The following is a 20,000-nucleotide window of genomic DNA, read 5'->3' on the forward strand; positions in this document are numbered from 1 at the left end:
ACTGGCACGGCTCCTGCCCCCGAGGCGTCGGGCCTGAAGGCGCACATCTCCAGCGTGTGGGAGGGCGTCAGGTCGCGCAGGTTGGAGTTGATGGGCGAGAAGGAGAGGCCACTGGCGCCCGCTCCACCCGCCCCGCCGCTGGCACGCTCGGGGCTCTTCATCCAGGGCGGGTAGGCCGAGGCCGAGGTCGGGGTCGGGGTGTCCGGCTGGAGGGGCTCGCTGCTGCTGCTGCTGCTGCTGCTGCCGCTGCTGCCTCCGTCAGTGACGGACGCTTCCGCTCCCTCGTCGGTGGACAGTGGCGGCGCTGCTGTTGTTGTTGCTGCTGTTGTTGCTGCTGCTGCTGCTGCTGCTGCTGCTGGGTCCTGGGACTCTGGAGAGGGGCTCTGGCCACCGGGGGGCTTCAGCTCCAGGGAGATGCCGTCCGGGAGGACGGTGGGACGCACGGTTGGAGACGACAGCAGCGATGGGGCACGTTCAACCTGATCACACAAACACACACACGCATACAGGGTTGCTCAACAACTGCATACACATACTCTACATCAGATTATACACATGGGCTATGGAGTCTAGAGTCCTATATGGTTATGGTTATAGTTATGGTTGCTTAGCAGACGCCTTTGTCCAAGGCGACATACAAACAAAAACAATACAATAATTGAATTTAGCAGTTGATTAGACTAGTGTCGACTAAAGGGAATAGCAACATAAACAGTAAACAGTATCAATATAAGCAAAGCTAATGAAAATAAACAAAGACTAAATAAGAGAATAGTAAATAAACAAGTCAAATATATACTATATATACTATACAGTCTATATTGTCAAAAAGAGGCTAGCTAGAAGGTGCCACTGATGTTGAACTTGATGAAGCTCTCAGGACAACAAAGAGACTCCAGTGGAACTCACCTCTTGAGTACTGGATCTCCGGCTGCCTTCAGGGGAGCTGTCCTGCGACCCCTCATTCTGACACACACACACACACACACACACACAAATAAATTAGACTCCCATCTCCTCATCTCTCACTGTATTCACTGCTTGCACTAAAGGCTCTAGTACGCTCGTTTGATTTCCAGTGTGTTCGAACCTGCAGCTATTGCTATGGTAATTAGTGTCTACACGGACCCGGTAGGGTGTTGCACCTAGCGATTCAACACGTTACGATAAAGGATTCGTGCACGTTGAGATTTGTATTATTGGGCAAACAAGATATTAGCAGAATATAACAGAAGATGCCGTTTCAATATAGTTAACGCTCCACCGGAAGTCAAACGGTAGTACTAAGAGACTTTGGTGCAAATTATACAGGGTAAGCAGGATTTGTGCGTGTGTGTGTGTGTGTGTGTGTGTGTGTGTGTGTTTGTGTGTGTGTGTGTGTGTGTGTGTGTGAGAGTGTGTGTGTGTGTGTGTGTGAGAGTGTGTGTGTGTGAGAGTGTGTGTGTGAGAGTGTGTGAGTGAGTGTGAGAGTGTGTGAGTGAGTGTGTGTGTGTGTGTGTGTGTGTGTGTGTGTGTGTGTGAGTGTGTGTGTGTGTGTTCTTACCTCCTGTGGCACGTTGAAGGGTGTGTGCGCCCCCTGCGGTGTACCGCTGCCAGGGGCGAGGACGTGCGCGTTGGTTGGCGTGCAGGGCGAGGCCTCTGTGCCCGGCGGCTCGTCGGTGTTGTGCCGCAGGCGGGGAGGCGTGGCCAGGAGGAGGAGCGGCGTGGGCGTGGCCGTGGGCGTGGGCGTGCCCGGCGGCATCTCCGGCAGCTCCGCCCGGGTCGGCGTGGCGCACGGAGAGCCGTACGGGGTGGAGCTCTCCGACACGCAGGCGTCCAGCGGGCACAAGCGCCGCTTCTTAAGAGGGGTGGGCAGCTCTGCAGGAGGGGAAGGGACGGGAAGAAAGGGAGGGAGGGAGGGAGGGAGGGAGGAAAAGAAAGAAAGAAAGAGAAAAGCAGAAAAGAAAGAAAATAGAAAGAAAGAAAAGAGGGAGAAAAGAAAGAAAGACAGAAAAAAGGGAATGACGAGTGGGGGGAGAAACACAAGGAGGAAGGAGGGAAGAAAAAGAAAGAAAGAAAGAAATAAAGAAAGAAAGAAAGAAAGTAGACAGAAAGAAAGAGAAAAGCAGAAAAGAAAGAAGACAGAAAGAAAGAGAAAAGAAGGAGAAAAGAATGACAGAAAAAGACAGAATAAGACCAAGAGAAATGAAAAGAGAGAGGAATGACGAATGGAGGGAGAAACAAGATAAAAAACAAGAGTTATTACACACACAAACTTTTACTACACACACACAGACAGCTTTACGAACACCTTGACTCTGCTGCGGAGTGTGTGTTGTGTCTTGGTCTCACCTGGTAGGGTGCAGCTGCCGTTGAAGGGGAGCGGGCTGTCGGAGTCTCCGTTGAGCGCGGGGCTGAGGGGGCCCTCGCCCGACATCATCAGGGCCGACTGGCTGACCGGGCTGTCGGAGCCCTCCTCCTCTAGAGCCTGCTTCAGCCAGCGCTGCACACACAGGGAACAACAATGAGCTACACACACACACACACACACACACACACAATCTCTACCACCAAGGCAGACTTGCTCTCCTAAAACATGACCCTCCAACCTAAAGCTTAATGCACTCTGATGGACCTTAACATGCTACTCACTAACGACATGCTGCACCATATGCCTTGCCCCACTCACCTACACCTACACACACGCACACACACTTTATGGGCATTCGTGCATTCATCATCTGCTACTGAATAGACGCTGGTATATTTGACCATCACTGGATGTTTGGCTAGCTCTTGAGTTCCATCAAAGACATGCTGGAACCATATGCTTCAGCATATGCCTTGCCCCACTCACCTACACACACTATAGGCATTCGTGCCTCTTTTAATCATGTGCTACGGAGTAGATGCTTATATATCTGAAAAGCACTGGCTCAGTGGCTAGTTAACCTAAAGGTTAATGCACTCTGATAGACCTTAACATGCTACAAGTTAACTAAAGACATGCTGCACCATATGCCTTGCCCCACTCACCCACCCACACACCCAACACACCCACTCACCCACCCACACACCCAACACACCCACTCACCCACCCACACACCCATCACACCCACCCACCCCACACACACTTAAATGGGCATTTGTGCATCTTTTAATCATCTGCTACTGAGTAGATGCTTATATATCTGAAAAGCACTGGGTACAGTTTGGCTAGTTAGCCGCGTACCTTCTTGCAGGAGCCGGTGGTGGTGGGCGTCTCGGGCAGCTCGCGTGAGCGCCGGCGCCCGGTGGGCAGGCCCGGGGCGGTGGGGCTGCGGTGCGCCTGGAAGGGCGAGGAGAAGCGCACGTAGTGCTTGGGCGTGGTGTAGACGTGCGGGCTCAGCGCCAGGCCCGGCAGCGAGTTGAGCTGCGTGGCCAGCACCTCGGGGTCGCTGCTGATGCGCAGCGGTCGCTCCGGCCCGGGGGGCTCGGGGGTGCGCGCCGCGCTGCGCTCCGGCTGCTGCTTATCGCACCCCATCCACTCACTCACTAAGTGCTGCTGATGGAGGGGAAGGGGAAGGAGAGAGAGAGAGAGAGAGAGAGAGAGAGAGAGAGAATTGGGAGGGGGAGAGAGAGAGAGAGAGAGAGAATTGGGAGGGGGAGAGAGAGAGAGAGAGAGAGAGAGACAGAGAGAATTGGGCAGGAGGAGAAAAACAGACAGAAAAGAGAATAAAAGGGGGAAAGAGAGTATTAGTACAGAGGCCCTCATGTCTCAGTTCCAGTGGGCATCAGACATATGAGGGGTTGAAGTGTCCATTTGGAGCAGCGATGCTCAGATGCAGTCAACGGTCAAGCTCCTTATCTCCTAGATTTCCACACACTACTGCACAGACTACTACACTACTGTGAGTGCATGCAATGCTGTTGTTTATCTTTCTGTGTGTGTGCTTGGACTGTGGTCATTCCTCTGGACGTGGTGAAACCCTACAGTCACACAGGCTACAAGAGACAGCGACAACTCCACCAACTTGCCGTTGAGAAGGGAGGTGATTCGCGTGTGATTGATGGCTAACGATTTCTACGTGCTAGGTGGCTGACCGATAGCTCGTACATAACTTCAGATATATTTTTTGATTACAAAACCTGGCTTTTTGGATTTTAAAGTTCATATTCCTCACTTAAAGTGGCAAAATAAAACGCAACAAACCGACGGTTATGCATATAACCACGGTTCTATGGATTTAAGATGACCGCCAGAGCTTGGCAGTCACTCAGAATATCCACGAGAAGATTGCCAAGAGGTCGTATCCTGGGTTGACCTGCCTTTTGTGCCGGCACACAGGGCAGACGTCACCCAGGTCACAGGTGACTTTGTTGATATAAACACTCGACCTACACGTACGTGTGATGGATATCCAGGTGCTGAAAGCACCGCCTCTGGCGGTCAGAAGAAATGAAATAGATCTACTTGTTGGTACAGAAATACTGCCTTCGATTAGTTAGCTCCGCCATCTTGGATAAAATGTTCAACTTTACTTTCAAACAAGGAACGTCACGCTGCCTTCACTCCGATTGGCAGTCGCTTTGTCGCTTCGCTCAACATTTGCATAAAATAGCCCTCTTGTCTATTTTGGCCCCGCCTTGCTCGCGGCAGCGGCAAGCTTGTTGCTGGCAAACGTTCACTCCCATTGAAAAGGAACGGCAGCCTGTCGTTTTGTCGCTGTCTCTTGTAGCCTGTGTGACTGCAGGGTTAGAGCCTGTGCAGGGTCCACTACAGGACGCTTGCTCACCTTTTTTGTTTTGGGGTACTTGTTGCCGTGGCGCGGCGTGGGTGCGGGCGAGCCGCTGTGTGGCGGGCTGGCGTCGGGCGTGGTGCGCTGGGTCATGGCGGCGCCGTCGGGCTCCGAGAGGGCCGTGGCGCAGGCCGCGCTGGCTCCCGATCCGTCGGGCGCGTCGTTGCCGTCGCTGGCCAGCGGCTCCAGGGGGTCGGCGGGCGAGCCGGGCTGCAGGTCGGAGCAGGTGCTGATGGTGCGGGCGCGGCGCCGCTGCTGCCCGATGTGCGTGCGCCCGCGCGAGAAGGACTTGCGCTGCTTGGAGCGGCTCACCTTGGCAGCCGTCGGCCCGCCACCCAACGTCACGGGCTTCATGATTGGCTCCTCCTTCACGCTCTCGCACAGGGGCTGCACACACACACACGGGCATGGGGTCAACATCTCTCTCTGTGTGTGTGTGTGTGTGTGTGTGTGTGTGTGTGTGTTAAAGCTCAGGGGTGTGATTGGCAAAGGACAAAAAAAAAGGAAAATATATCTGACCCCTACATACCACCACCCCCCCCAGCCCCACCCCCCCTTTTAATACGCGAGTCAGTGGTCCTTGGGGGCTAAAGTTTGTGAACTGCTGCTCTAGTGTATAGCTAAGGTAGGCTACTATAGTATCGGCTACAGTGCACTTCAATGTAATTTACTAGGGGGGTCCGGGGGCATGCACCCCCGGGAGAAAATTTTGAAAAATAACCCCTTAAATGATGACATCTGATGACTTTTACGAGAACTATTGATAGACTGAGATACATATATTTCAAACATTATAACATATTACAAAATAGTCCATAAGGCCTAAAGAAAACTCATTTATAGCAAAGTAGTCAAGGGCCTACTTAAGACTAAAGCAGATATGGCTGAAATATAGGCTATCATGATCATTTTGCCAACAATGATGTAGAATTATGGATTTTCTCAGTTCATGTTTTGTTTCAACTTAAACCAACATAAAGTTATAATGTTGACTACATTATTTAGTAGGCTATAGGCCTATGATAACATTTAGCCTGCCCCCTTACAGTCGTCTAGTCCTGTACAATATAGGCCTATTGATGCTGATTGAAGAGGTTGCTTGAAGGTTATTGATATTTAAGTTGGAAAGAAAATCAAATTGCACCACTCCCTCTCCTTCCAAGGTAACATGTCCTCCTCTCCTCCTAAAATAAATGGCAGGCCCTACTGGTATAGGCTACATAGTTGTTCAAGTGCACACACTCAATGGAGAGCTAGAATTAAAATTCAGAATGTGCCTTTAAATAGGCAACTTTTTTCCATGTATCAGCACAATGCTACAATAGGCCATTTCCACTCAAATAAATCAGCTCAATATTATGTGCAAGAGTCAAGACTGATGTACCAAGAATGCCAAAGTGTCAATCTCTTAGCACTATCATAATACGTTTTCTCATAGTGAGATGTCTTTCCCGAAATATGTTTTGAATGACATGGGGCGCACGGAGGTGAACGGCTGGACAAACGCGGAATGACAGGTGTTAACTAAACAATTTAGTAGACCTAAGCTAAGGTAGACGGGCTTTGTGGTGAAAACGATGAAAACCAGTAGGCTAGTCTGTCACAGCTAACTTCACAGTAGCCTAGACTAGTTTACACGCGCAGAAATTAAAAGTCAATATCAGCACCAGGAGATTGTCGTCATTATCGGAAAATCCAGACACGTCAAACTGGACGCGAACGCGAAGCAAAGACTTAATAAATACTACTTAACTTAATAATAATACTTAAACAAATAATTTGACCTTTACCGTTTCATGGCTTCTGCTAAGAAACAAACAGTTTACCACACACTCACACATCGAACTTGCATCAAACATTCATCAACCCGTCTGCTTTCACTTTCAATGAATTCCACTACTGAGAGAACGGACTAGGCTTGCGGAGTGATATGAATGAAAGAAGCACCAAACCCGTCGTCATTGTCAGCGGCCTATTATAAAGCAATGGTCTGTGTTTAGGCTACAGAAATAAACCTCTGACCCCCCCCCCCCCCCCCCTAAAAAAACCCTCAGCGGATCTATACGAATTGCGTGGGTCTCATTTTCAGGCCTAAAAAAACGGAATTCCGTTTAAAAACGGAAGAATCACACCCCTGAAAGCTGGGCTGTGGTTGTGAGTGCATTTGTACCATAGATTTTTCCATATTCGTTGTGTATTTAGACATACTAAAAGTCACAAGGGCATGCTTGGGTGTATGAGTTACATTACAGGCTGCATCATAAGAGTCTCAGATATGTGAGAATTCAAACGTGTGTGTGTGTGTGTGTGTGTGGGCAAAGGCTCTAGCAAAATTCTGCTCAATTTCTGTGATAATTGGCAGTCGCTGGAGAAGGAGAAGGCGCTGTTTTTTGTGCCCACGAACTGAGACCAGAGGCATAGGCTACTGGGTTTACAATGCTGGTGTCTAAGATTGTTTGTGTTCAATGAAATCTATTGCAGAACATGAACACAAATAAAGGTATTAAAATGTGTGTGTGTGTGTGTGTGTGCACACTTACCTGTAGCATGGAGGGGGACTCGGCCTCGGGCATTTCGGGCGGCTCCTCCTTGATGTCGCTGCGTGTGCCCGGCTCCGTCTTGGTGCCGATGCGCTCCAGCGCCTGCTCCCGCCGCTTCTCCCGCTTCTCCATCCGCGCAAACGCCTGCAGGATGGCCTCCATCTTACGCTCCTCACGTGTCTGAGAGAGAGAGACACACACACACACACACACAGGGATAAAAATGGGAAGATAGTGAGTAACTGCAGCAGTATTGACACACGGAGATGAGCAAACGTGAACAGGGGTGACGCAGAAGCACGCAGGCACTCAGCAGGACACCCAAACAGAGTCAAGCCCCCTCAGCAGCAACAGCAGTAGCAGAAGACAGACCAGCCCAGCCCTGGTCCTCCTGGCTAAAGCAAAACCCCACTCCCCCACACTCTTCCCCCCCCTTGAGGGACAGGCGACACAATCCACCACTTGCCCCTCAATCACGGCACTAAACACACTGAGGATGAAGTCAGAAGTTGGAAGGACAAACTGCCCATTTGGGCGCCATCTTAGAAGAGGCAGCAGGGAGAAGGAAACTCGAAACCTGCACATGCCATCTTAGGGCAGGCACGGGGGCACCTCCTCTGACTCTTAGCTAATATGATAAACTGCGTATTAATGTGGGCACAACTGCTGTTTTAAAGGGGACACTTCACCGATTAGCATGAACAGCCTCAGCTGCACTCTGGCAGCTCTTGCCACAGCTAAGCATCTAAACAACATAACAGGCAGATCTGCTGCATCACAATCCCACAGCACAGCACAGCACCGGGGAATTGCAGGGAGCTTAAACGATGACTCATACAGACAGGCCAAAGGACTATTAGATCAAGTCAACGCATTACAATCTCTGAGCTTTGTGCGTGTGTGTGTGTGTGTGTGTGTGTGTGTACAAAGGCAGTTCTCTGCTGAGCCTAAGCATGTTTCTATTTGGCGCCATTCCCACTGGACCTGGATGACGGAGTTCCTAGAGTCGATTGTGCCTTGGCAGAGCGTGTGTACACACACACACACACACACACACACACACACCCCTCTCCCACAACCTGGCAATAACTATGCCTGTCCGCCAGCCAGAAACATGACTCAGCATTTTACACCTCGGGAGCAAGCTGACAACAGGGTAATTTCTAGCGCCCCTGTATGCGTGTGTATGCGTGTGTGTGCGTGTGTATGCGTGTGTGTGTGTGTGTGTGTGTGTGTGTGTGTGTGTGTGTGTGTGTGTGAGAGACCTAATCTCAACAGGATGCACTGCTCCAACAGGGAGAGGGGTTGGAGAGTAATTAGCTGTGCTCTAGCTGTCACTATGGGCGGGAGGGTTGCTCAGATTCAGGGCTGGACTTCCAGCACTTTTCCCTCTCCCCCTCCCACTCTCTCTTTCTCCCCCCCTCTCCCACACTCTCTCTCTCCCCCCCTCCCTTCCTCTGCCTGCTTGGTGTGTGTCCAGATAACGAGGGCCAGCGGCTCCCGAGGGCCCTGCCTTTCTGCAGAGGAGCCACACAGAGAACAATCACTAAATAGACTACAGTGGGGAGGAGTTAAACCAAACGAGCCCAAACAGGAGCCCATGCAGGCAGGCAGGGAATACACATCTCCCCCTGGCCAAACAGAGAGACGGGGAAAGGGCAGGGTGGAGCAGAGAGAGAGAGAGAGAGAGAGAGAGGGGGGGGGTCTCACCATCTAAAAACGTGTTAAAGAAGAGTTAATCAAGGGGTTGCAGTCGTCAAGCACAGGAGGGTAAAATTAGGCAGTGCAGCAACACCGTTTAGAGCAGCCAAACAGTGTGAATGTGAGACAAGCCAAGGCAGACAACATACACACAGCAGCAACACAAGCAGCAGCAGCAGCAGCAGCAGCAGCGGTGGAACTGATCAAGATGGGTTGTGTGAGAGGGGTGGATCAGATGATCTGGAGTGTGTGCATGTCAGTGAGTGGACGTGTGCAGATCACTACAAGAGACTACAGCTTGTGGAATAGGGCTCTCCTAAGCTTCCATTTTGGAGGTTGGAGAGTGGACATTCGCCACGTCCCCCATGGTGGTGAGGGAGGGGCAGTTATAGGTCTGGCCAGGGCAAAAAGGCGAGGCAAGGGCACAGGTTGGCTGGGGGGGTTGGGTGAGGAGGGGTGGTGGTGGTGGTGGGGGGGGCACACACACTTACCATCTTCTTTCTCCTTTCAGCAATCTGCTCCTCAGATTCCATCTCTACTTCATTGCTAACGGAGGTTTTGTCTTCTAAATCCTCAATTAACTCGGGATCATCCTGTAAGAGGGGGGAGAGGGCCATGGCTTTTAACCAGCTCACTGGGAACCAGCAGTCTGACTACAGACCAGAAGAGCGCAGAAGAGGTTGGGGGGGGGGTCTAGGGAGGGCGGAGAAGGAAGAAGAGGGAAAGCGAGAGGACAGGCCAGTTGGTTTGTGTATGTGTGCACGTACGTGTGTGTGTGTGTGTGTGTGTGTGTGTGTCAGGAACAGGGGTGGGTGGGGGTGGAGTGAACGACCAAGATAGGGCTCCAAGCTAAGGTGTGTGTGCGTGGGGGTGGGGGTGGGGGGAGTGGACTGATTAGTTGGAAGGGATTTGGGGCATTGGAGCCACAGTGTGTGTGTGTGTGTGTGTGTGTGTGTGTGTGTGTGTGTGTGTGCCTGTGTGTTCAGTGACAGAGGTCAGTCCTGGACAGAAGCATCTCTAACAGGCTTCTCTCTTGCTCTCTCCTCCAATTCCAGCTTCTGTTCCACCAGGGCCACTGCTCAACATGGACACACCCATGGCACACCCTTAGACAAGTTGAGTGCGATGAGAGACATGGAAGTACATGAAAGTGTGTGTGTGTGTGTGTGTGTGTGTGTGTGTGTGTGTGTGTGTGTGTATGTGTGTGTGTGTGTGTGTGTAGGCAGGGAGGGAACTCAAGAGTAGGGGTGAGGGGTGAGAAAAGGATGAAGGAACAGATGACTGATGAACTGACCAAGAGTCAGATAACGAAAGACACATGCATCAATAAAAAAAGAAAGTGACAAATCCATGCAATGACATTTCCCAAATCAAAACTGACACATCTGACAATGACTGCTGTGATGACTTTCAAATCAAATCAAATCAAATCAAATCAAATCAAAAGACACACATGGCTACATATGAAACACTGAGCTGCAGGTGGCTCTGCTCATGATTGCTTTTTTTTATGTCTGTGTGCCATCGCTGCTGGTGTGTGTGTGTGTGTGTGTGTGTGTATTACCTGGTTGTTGGAGATGGACAGGCGCAGTGGCGAGAGCTTGCGCTGCTTGGGGTCTCCTAGGCTCTTGGCCTTGGCGCCGGCCTCGCCGTCCAGCATCAGATTCTGGTTCTGGCCGCTGTCCTCGCGCTCGCGCACCAGCGGCTCCTTGTCCTTGCGTCCGCCGCGCCGGCGCCGGGAGTCCGCTCCGCCGCCCAGGTTCTCCGTGGGCTCCAGGTTGTGCTTGAGGACCGGACACTCGTGGTTCTTCACACACGCGCAGTCCACCTTGTATTTACTGCGGTGGACAGAGAGGGACAGAAAGAGACGGTCAACACTTAGGAGGCCTCTTCAGGCACTTGGAGGCAGTCAGCAAAGATCCTTCATTACTGACAAGATAGAGCAACGTAATGCATCTCTATGGAAGCAAAATTCAAACAGTTCCTGTCTGCTTAAAGAGGCGTGTTGCAAAGACGTCATAGTGGGATATCGATCTCTGTCAGATTGGCAAGCAGTTCAGTTCGAATGTTAACAGGTCTGCTTAAAGGGGGATTTAGCCCTCCTCCCCTTTGCGAAGACAGAACGCGGAAATGATCGAACGTTTGCGCCTCTCGCTCCGCTTTAACCCTCTCTGCAGTCAGATTTTTACGTTTTTCCTCTAACTAAAAACATCTATGCAAAAGTGGCACATATGGTTATATTCTAGAGGTCCTCCACAATAATTATATGAGAGTAAAGTGGATGCAAGGAAATTACTTTTTCATTATAATTCAGTGTAAACACAACTATTTAGCTAGTGTGCATAAGCAGCCTTTCATAGGGTGCCTCTCAGCATCTCTCCTCGATCCTCGAGACTCGTTCCAACTGATCTATAACCAACACTGGATAGACTATCCCATTGTTGCCGCCCCATCATTCTTTGTGTAGATCAGTGAGGACGAGGGCCGAGGAAGGAAGGAAGGATGTATAAAAGATGAATGACAGGCACCCATAGATTTGTTCCAAATGGTCTAAAAGCAAATGGTTTCCTCTCCAATGGTGTGCTGTTGTGATTTGGGTTGTGACATACACAAAGCTTTAAAAAAAATGCATCTAAGACATGTCTGTGTAAATTGTGTGTGTGTGTGCACACATGTGTGTGTAAGCTACTCACCAGCTGCCATAGTCGTAGTCGAATCCTATGGTGATCTCACTGCCTTTACTGATGTGCCTCAGTGAGTAGATGTACAAATGCAGCATGCCGTCCTCCACAACGTGACGCACCTGCAGAGGAGAGAGACAGGTGAGGATCCACACGAACAACCCAAGGTAGAAACACAGTCTTTTGAACCTCCTCTGGAAGGGTGTGTGTATGTGTGTAAGTACCTCAGCGTTGGGGGTGCAGGAGCGGCGTATGAATCGTGCGTCGTTGCCAAAGTTGCGTGCGTCCACACACATCTCCAGGCCATCAAACTTGGAGTAGAACAATACGAATGGGTACGGCCTGCAGAGACACGACAGAGGATAATCATTAGTGGGAGAAAAAGGAGAGACAGAAAGGTAATAGAAAACAGGAGACACAGTGAAAGAGAAGAGAAGAGAAGAGAAGAGAAGAGAAGGAGTAACAGAGGAGTGCAGAAGTGAGAGAGCATGAGAGGATGAGAGACATGGAGAGTTGAATGAACAGACTGGACTACAATCGTCTATAAAGAGTCACAGGAGCCAAGGGCCTGTCACTCAAACACACACACACTCACACACACACTTACCTCTTAAAGAAGTAACCGTTGGCTTCAAACTGCTGGCGTAGCATGAACTTGCCCCTGTACTCAATGATGAGGGAATCTGGCACCAGGTCCCGCACAGCCTTCAGAATGCGCTTGTTCTTCTGCACTTGGCTCTAATAGCGGCACACAGGGAGACAGGACATGGAGGTGAGTGAGCCAGTCTGAGCGTGTGTGAGCGTGTGTGTGTGTGTGTGTGCGTGTGTGTATTTGCATGGTTTGAGTGCAACAAATATACTGTACCTAAATATGTAACATGTTCAACTGATGATCATTCATCAGTTGAACATGTTACATATTTAGATATATATACAGGCTTAATGCAAAAACACTGTTCCCGTTCGCAATCGTGTACCTGCATGAGCTCGGGTGTGTGTGTTACCTCCACGGGAGGCTTGAAGCTGGCGGTGTGTGTGTTGTAGGCCAGCGTCTTGACGTGGCTGGCCTCCTTGATGCGCAGCAGCGTCTGCACGTCCTCGCTGTACTGGTTGCTGCTGGCCTCCTCGTAGCGCTCCATCCACACCTTCATCTTGCTCTCCCACAGCAGCGGAGACTCCGTGGGGTCCACGTCAGGGGCCGAACCCTGCCAAGCAACACACACACACACACGTCAGGTGATGGACATACACACACGGATCAGGTAGTGAACATACACACACACGCACACACACACACACAAGGTGATGGACATACACACACGGATCAGGTAGTGAACATACACACACACACACACGCGCACACACACAAGGTGATGGACATACACTCTCACACACACACACACACGTTGACGAATACGTACAGCCACACAGGTGTATACATACATTAACAAATACATGCATAATGTATGTAATGCATTATGTATAAAGGGCCATATTAATGTGTGCTAATGTGTATATATACCAACATATGGCCTGAGCATATGGATGATGAGTGTATGGCCTGCTAGCACAGCCTCTTGTGAGGCCCGTCTGAGGGCTCAGAGTTAATTCAGCTTGAGGGAAGCCTCACCTTTACTCTGGAGGACTTCCGTGACCCCTCCCGGAAGGCCTGCAGAAAACACACACACACACACACAGATATGTCAGAAGAGTAATACGCTCATATCAAAAGAACAAGAGCCATTGCTAAAAGGTGAACATATTTAACGTGAGAAAAAAAAAAAAAAAAGATTCTAAAACAAGACACAAAATGGCGTCCGGTCGGCGTGCGGCCGTGTCGCACCTTCTTGGCGCGCGCTGTGGCGGGCGGCTCCTTGTCGCCGCTCCTCTTGCGCTTCTTCTCGACCTGCTTGTTGCCCAGGCGACCGGTGGTGAGCGTCAGGCTGGTGGGCGTGTGCTGGAAGGCCGAGTAGAGCTCCAGCGGGACCTCGTCGCCGCTCTCGGTGGCGCTCGTGTCCCCATCTGCACACACACGACCGTTAGCCAACTGACAATATGCACCGTCCGCATCTCCCCAGTCTTGACAAGAAGAAACGAGATTATCAGTCAGGTTGGACAGCAGTTCAAAACCACAGCAACACAGAAACACAGAAACACACACACACACAGCTGGGAAGCAGGACGAGTATCCTGTTTGACATTGTTGCAGGTCAGGCAGTTCTACCGGACAACCAGCAGGTGGCAGTGCACAACAGGAGCTTGGACGCTGTGGTTGGCTAGGCTGACTGGCATGCAGTTTACTGGCTGCCCACCCTTCCCTGACATTACTAGTGTGTGTGTGTGTGTGTGCACGCGCATGTGTGCGCGAGTGTGAGCGTGTGTCTGTTTCTACTGACCTAAACACTCTGTCTGGATAATATGTAGCCAGCTTCCAAGAATGCATTTCGAGCCGAGTGATTGATAACCTAGTGTGTTTGAGAGGCTTTAAGAATGGCAGCTTAATATTTAACCGACACAGTTAGCAGTTAAGTTATTCTTAGCGCTTCTGCCCCTTTGGGTAAGAAGGTCACCAGGTCAGGTCAGGTCAGCTGATGGAGCACCGCAGCACCTTGGCTGATCCAACACGGTCATATGGACTCGTGCGGCATGTATCGGAACACCGTTTGTTTATCGTGGGATCAGTTAGCTCCTCCGTACAGAACCGTTGCATTTCCGTTGGCTGTTATCTTCCTCATAGCGAGAGCTAGGGCTGGCTGAATTCAGGAATGAGGAGAATGGATCTAGCGCACGCACCAGAGGCTCTGGCACTGTTCCTGTGTAAACTAAGACCAAGTCATCAGCGTGAATCAGCTTTTGATGGCAGCTTTTCATGTTGCCATAAATCACTGGCTGCCTACGCCTCGCCAAAGATCCTTCATTACTGACAAGATAGAGCAACATAATGCACCTCTATGGAAGCAAAATTCGAACAGTTCCTGTCTGCTTAAAGAGGCGTGTCGCAAAGTCGTCATAGTGGGATATCGATAGGCAAGCAGTTCAGTTCGAATGTTTCTAGGTCTGCTTAAAGGGGGATTTCGCCCCCCTCCCCTTTGCGAAAACAGAACGCGGAAATGTTCGAACGTTTGCGCCTCTCGCTCCGCTTTAACCCTCTCTGGCCTCGCTCTTATGTTCATCGACAGTAAGGGGCTCTGCTGCTGGTGGACGCGTGGCTCGGGAGGAATAAAAGGTCTACGGCACATTCCGGCAGTTTAATGTTTACTGTGGGACGGCTGTGATGTCGCTATGTTTTGATACTGTATAAGGAAGTTATGGAGGTGTGTGTGTGTGTGTGTGTGTGACCAATAAATTGAGTGTGTGTGCGCGCATTACTCACGTCACTGATGTTAAGCACTGCATTAGTTTACGGAAGTTATGAAAAGGGGTGTGTGTGTGTGTGTGTGTGTGTGTGTGTACATTATTCACATCACTGCGTTGCTGCATTGTTTTTTATGGAAGTTTCAGAGAGAGGTGTGAGTGTGTGTGTGTGTGTGTGTGTGTGCATCGACTGACCTGACATGTTCTCCCTCTTGCGCGTCTGCAGCACGATGGCGCGGTCGCGGTCCAGGCTGCGCGGCTGGCAGCGCTCGCACAGGTACGTCTCGGGGATGTGCTGCCGGTCGATGCCCATGCAGTCAATGTGCTGCCACACACTGCGCGCACACACACACACACACACACACACACACACACACACACACACACACACACACACACACACACACACACACACACACACACACACACACACACACACACACACACACACACACACACACACACACACACACACACACACACACACACACACACACACACACACACACACACACACACACACACACACACACACACACACACACACACACACACACACACACACACACACACACACACACACACACACGCCATTGTGGAGGAGGAAGAGAGAGAGAGAAATGTGGGGATTATTATGTGTGACAAAGAGAAACAGGCAGAGTTTACATGAAAGAGAACCAAAAACAAACACGAGTGAGCGATGAGATTCAAATCAAAACATATTACACCGGGCACTTCCTAAAAAAAAAAAGGATTAAAAACTGAATGAAAGTCATCTTTGTTCTCCTTTCGTTCTCCGCTCTGTCAGCTAGTCAGCCCGCTTTCGCTGCATTTCTGAAGGAGAGAGTCGGGCCGTTTGTAAATACAGAATGTGGGCTATCGGTCAGGCCGTGGTTGGCTTATCAGAAGCGCGAGGCTGCCGAGAGTAACTGTGTGACGTGTGCCTTGAAGGCAGATAACCGCGCTGGACGGTTCACGGACACTAAAACTAAGCGTACCATAACATCACACACACACACACACACACACACACACACACAGATGGTGACTGAGCAGAGGGGCCTCAGTCTTATCCAGTGTCATTCGTTAACTGCATGGATACTGATCTAGGTACTCTCCAGTCTACTGCATACTTGTCCATTTTTCTGCCTCCATATCCGATTCTTTGATTCCGCCATAATATAGAACGGCTCCTCCTCCAGCTAAAAGGAAAATGGTATGGTATGTATACCATAAATGGTATGGTATTTACCAAACAGAAACACATTTCTCCAGAGCGACGGGACACAAACTTGTAAGAGTGGGCAAGGGAATTGAGCCCAGGCCACCCGATGGTCAGGCAGTCCCACGGCCAGTCCCTCATGCCTACTCCTCGTGCAAGTACAGTATTATGCCTACATCCCTCGACTGATTCCTCTCTCAGCATGCCTCGAGTTCCACTCTCCAAGCTCTTCCTCATTTCAATACAGCCGGTTTCTATTTTTGGCTTATTTCTTTCAACACTCTCAACAGCTCGCCTCGCCAAAGCACAACACTACCTCATGCTCACGTGCCCACTCTTTACTCTTCCTTACTGTTCTCGCCTGTTCCTCACTTCCCCCAAACACCCGAAACAACCACGATAATTCTGCTCAATCTATTCCATCCATGCATCTGTCTGTCATGCTGTCCACTACCTGTGAACCCAAGCTCTCCTCTCTTCTCTTCTTTATCTACGGGTCTTCTCTCAACCCTCTCTCCTTGGTCCTTGGTCCTCGGGCTCATTCCCACTGATCTATAAAGAATGATGGGGCGACAACAGTGGGATAGTCTACACAGTGTTCTTTATAGATCAGTGGGAACGAGCTTTGAGGATCGAGGAGAGATGTTGAGAGGCACCCTATGAAAGACTGCTTATGCACACTAGCTGGGAACGAGCTCGAGGACCAAGGACCGAGAAACAAGGACACCGAGGAGAGAGGGTTGAGAAGAGCCCCCGTGTGTGTTCCAGTGGACCGAGGACCGAGAAACAAGGACACCGAGGAGAGAGGGTTGAGAAGAGCCCCCGTGTGTGTTCCAGTGGACCGAGGACCGAGAAACAAGGACACCGAGGAGAGAGGGTTGAGAAGAGCCCCCGTGTGTGTTCCAGTGGACCGAGGACCGAGAAACAAGGACACCGAGGAGAGAGGGTTGAGAAGAGCCCCCGTGTGTGTTCCAGTGGACAGAGGACCGAGAAACAAGGACACCGAGGAGAGAGGGTTGAGAAGAGCCCCCGTGTGTGTTCCAGTGGACCGAGGACCGAGAAACAAGGACACCGAGGAGAGAGGGTTGAGAAGAGCCCCGTGTGTGTTCCAGCGCGGCCGCTCACCTGCACTTGTCGCAGCAGATCATGTAGCCGTCGTCGTGCGTGAAGCCGCAGATGCAGCGGGTGATGTCGGCCCCGTAGCTGCCGTCCTCCGAGGTGCTGAGCGTGGTGCCGCGCGACGCCTCGTCCTGCGCCCCCAGCAGCAGCCCGTCGCCCGGCCGGATCAGCACCGCCGCAGGGGGAGAGGCCGGGGGCGTGGGGGGGGGACGAGCCCCATAGTTGTGGTCCTGCGGCCCAGGAACAAGAGAGGATGGAGGGAGAGGGGGGAGAGAGAGAGAGAGAGAGGGAGAGAGAGAGAAGGAGGGGGAGAGAAAGAGAGAGAGAGACAGAGGATGGAGAGAGAGAGAGATAGAGAGAGAGAGAGAGAGACAGAGAGAGAGAGAGAGAGAGAGAGAGAGAGAGAGAGAGAGAGAGAGAGAGAGAGAGAGAGAGAGAGAGAGAGAGAGAGAGGATGGAGAGATGGGGAGAGAGGATGGAGAGAGGGGGAGAATAGAGAGAGGGAGAGAGAGAGAGAGAGAGAGAGAGGGGGGGGGGGAGAGAGAGAGAGACAGAGAGAAACCAGACAGACAGAGAGAAGAGGAACACACGTTAATATCCGCATTCATACCATTCAGGTCAAAGTAGTTAAAACTTGACATGTGCTAGTGACGAGAGAGGGGAACAGAAGACACGGCAGCTTAATGACTTGGTAGCTTGCTCCCTGCAGTGAGGAGGTGGCTTGCATCATGCACATGTGCAGAGAGACTGAAGGAGTCGATAGCGAGAGAGAGAGAAAGAGAAAGAGAGAAGGGAAATCCTCCTGACCTTAACGCTCAAGCTCTTATATCAAAGTGTGACAGTTAGAAAGGAGCAGAAGTAAAGAGGGAAAGAGAGAGGAGAGAGAGAGAGAGAGAGAGAGAGAGAGAGGAGAGAGAGAGAGAGAGAGAGAGAGAGAGAGAGAGAGAGAGAGAGGGAGAGAGTGCAAGAGACAGACAGAAACACGACAAGCTAGAAAAGAAAACAAGTGCTGTGTACAGAGCTCAAAACACTGCACTAAGCACTGAGTAGTATGAGAGAGAGGGAGATTTGAGGGCGAGCGTGAAAGAGCAGTGTGTGTATGTGTGTGTGTGTGTGCGTGTTGTACTCACGGCGTACGGCAGGCCGATGTAGCTGTGTGAGTGGTGGGAGCTGCTGCTGTAGATCTGGTGCGGGTAGTTGGACTTCTCCACCACCACGGGGCTGGCCTCTACCTGACTCCGGTCTGCTGGAGGGACACAAGAGAGCGGCGGAGAGAGCGTTAGCGTTAGAGGGCCAGCAGAACTGGTCTGGCAACAAAGGGAGGGCCAAGGGCCATGGAACAGGTTTGACAACAACATAAACCAGCAGAGGGGGAGAGGAGAGAGAGAGAGAGAGAGGGGAGAGTGAGAGTGAGAGAGAGAGAAAGAAAGAGAACAGAGCAAGACAGTGAAAGGAAAAGAGAGATGGTGAGACGTTACAGAACAACAGAAAAGTGCAGGTGTTTTATGATGCAGTGTATTTAGTACAGCATGGTGTATGTGTGTATGTATGTGTGTGTGTGTGTGTGTGTGTGTGTGTGTGTGTGTGTGTGTGTGTGTGTGTGTGTGAAAGAGAGAGTGTGGCATCGTTGCCTCTGCATTGTTATATGCTTGACGTATAGCAGAGCTGGCAGATGCCTAAAAACAAGGGCGACACAACTGGCAGGGCAAGCCAGCACAGGCACCTCCCCAATCCAACCAGCAGCATCCACACGGCTCTGTCTGTCTGTGGGTCTGTGGGTGTGTGGGTGTGTGGGATGTGTGTGTCCGTAGGATCAACACAATCTTAACTGAAGGACTGCCTATCTGTGGGGAACACACACACCAATACACAAAAAAAATGGGGAGGGCTCCTAGAAATATAACGATTCAGGGCATTGTGTCTCACACATACACACTCACACAGGAGCACATCAAAATCAACAGACACGCACTTCCTTCCAAAAGTTTAGATATGCCAAACTGGAAAGTTCACCTCTCCTGACAACTGGCTAATCCACAAGTCATTTGCTGACGAGCCTTACACAGCGGTTGAAAGGAGAGGTAATCAGATCAGGGTATGATTATACCACCATACACACACACACACACACACACACACACACACACACACACACACACACACACACACACACACACACACACACTGGGTGGAATATTAACTGATGGACATAAAACGGGCAAAGAGGGAAAGGGGAAGGAAGGTAAAAGGGTGGAGTCAGCAAGTGTGTGTGTGTGTGTGTTTGTGTGTGTGTGTGTGTGTGTGTGTGTGTGCACGCATGTTAAGTACCAAGTAGATGACTGACATCTGCACAAAGCAAGTGAACAGTGAACAGAGGATGGCTTAACTAGAAATACCACACACCAGCACACGGACAAACAGACACACACACACACACACACACACAAATATAACTGGACCGACAGAGGCAAATGGTAGGAGAACAGCGATCATTATCAACTGCTCAACGGCTACACGGTCCTTCTTCCTCAGACAAAAACCATAGCCTGTGGGTCAGCCATGTAGATACTCAATCAAACTCGCCCCTCAGCTTGTCCAAACAACTGTCTTAAGGTCCCGGCAGGAG

The 20,000-nt window shown here is 50.8% G+C and overlaps 1 protein-coding gene across 6 annotated transcripts in view; it reads right to left on the minus strand.

Moving 5' to 3' along the window:
* Nucleotides 1–20,000, minus strand: part of kmt2e (lysine (K)-specific methyltransferase 2E) — a 44,012-nt gene that overhangs the window by 5,082 nt on the left and 18,930 nt on the right. Inside the window, exons 5-22 of one of the 6 annotated variants that reach the window (XM_062517577.1) lie at nucleotides 18,505–18,606; nucleotides 17,381–17,604; nucleotides 15,229–15,368; nucleotides 13,523–13,701; nucleotides 13,310–13,348; nucleotides 12,684–12,884; nucleotides 12,287–12,417; nucleotides 11,904–12,021; nucleotides 11,692–11,801; nucleotides 10,563–10,836; nucleotides 9,490–9,591; nucleotides 7,298–7,477; nucleotides 4,755–5,144; nucleotides 3,212–3,523; nucleotides 2,332–2,482; nucleotides 1,544–1,857; nucleotides 910–966; nucleotides 1–479 (exon numbers count right to left, since the gene is read on the minus strand). The exon at nucleotides 1–479 is cut by the window's left edge and continues 262 nt beyond it. In XM_062517577.1, coding sequence (XP_062373561.1) covers nucleotides 1–479; nucleotides 910–966; nucleotides 1,544–1,857; nucleotides 2,332–2,482; nucleotides 3,212–3,523; nucleotides 4,755–5,144; nucleotides 7,298–7,477; nucleotides 9,490–9,591; nucleotides 10,563–10,836; nucleotides 11,692–11,801; nucleotides 11,904–12,021; nucleotides 12,287–12,417; nucleotides 12,684–12,884; nucleotides 13,310–13,348; nucleotides 13,523–13,701; nucleotides 15,229–15,368; nucleotides 17,381–17,604; nucleotides 18,505–18,606 — 3,503 coding nt within the window. Of the gene's footprint in view, nucleotides 480–909; nucleotides 967–1,543; nucleotides 1,858–2,331; nucleotides 2,483–3,211; nucleotides 3,524–4,754; nucleotides 5,145–7,297; nucleotides 7,478–9,489; nucleotides 9,592–10,562; nucleotides 10,837–11,691; nucleotides 11,802–11,903; nucleotides 12,022–12,286; nucleotides 12,418–12,656; nucleotides 12,885–13,309; nucleotides 13,349–13,522; nucleotides 13,759–15,228; nucleotides 15,369–17,380; nucleotides 17,605–18,504; nucleotides 18,768–20,000 lie in introns of those variants that run through there. The other 5 variants (XM_062517575.1, XM_062517574.1, XM_062517573.1 and 2 more) reach the window with 5 other exon arrangements.

Source organism: Sardina pilchardus, chromosome 17 (assembly GCF_963854185.1).
Source record: "Sardina pilchardus chromosome 17, fSarPil1.1, whole genome shotgun sequence".
Taxonomy (NCBI): Eukaryota; Metazoa; Chordata; class Actinopteri; order Clupeiformes; family Clupeidae; genus Sardina; species Sardina pilchardus.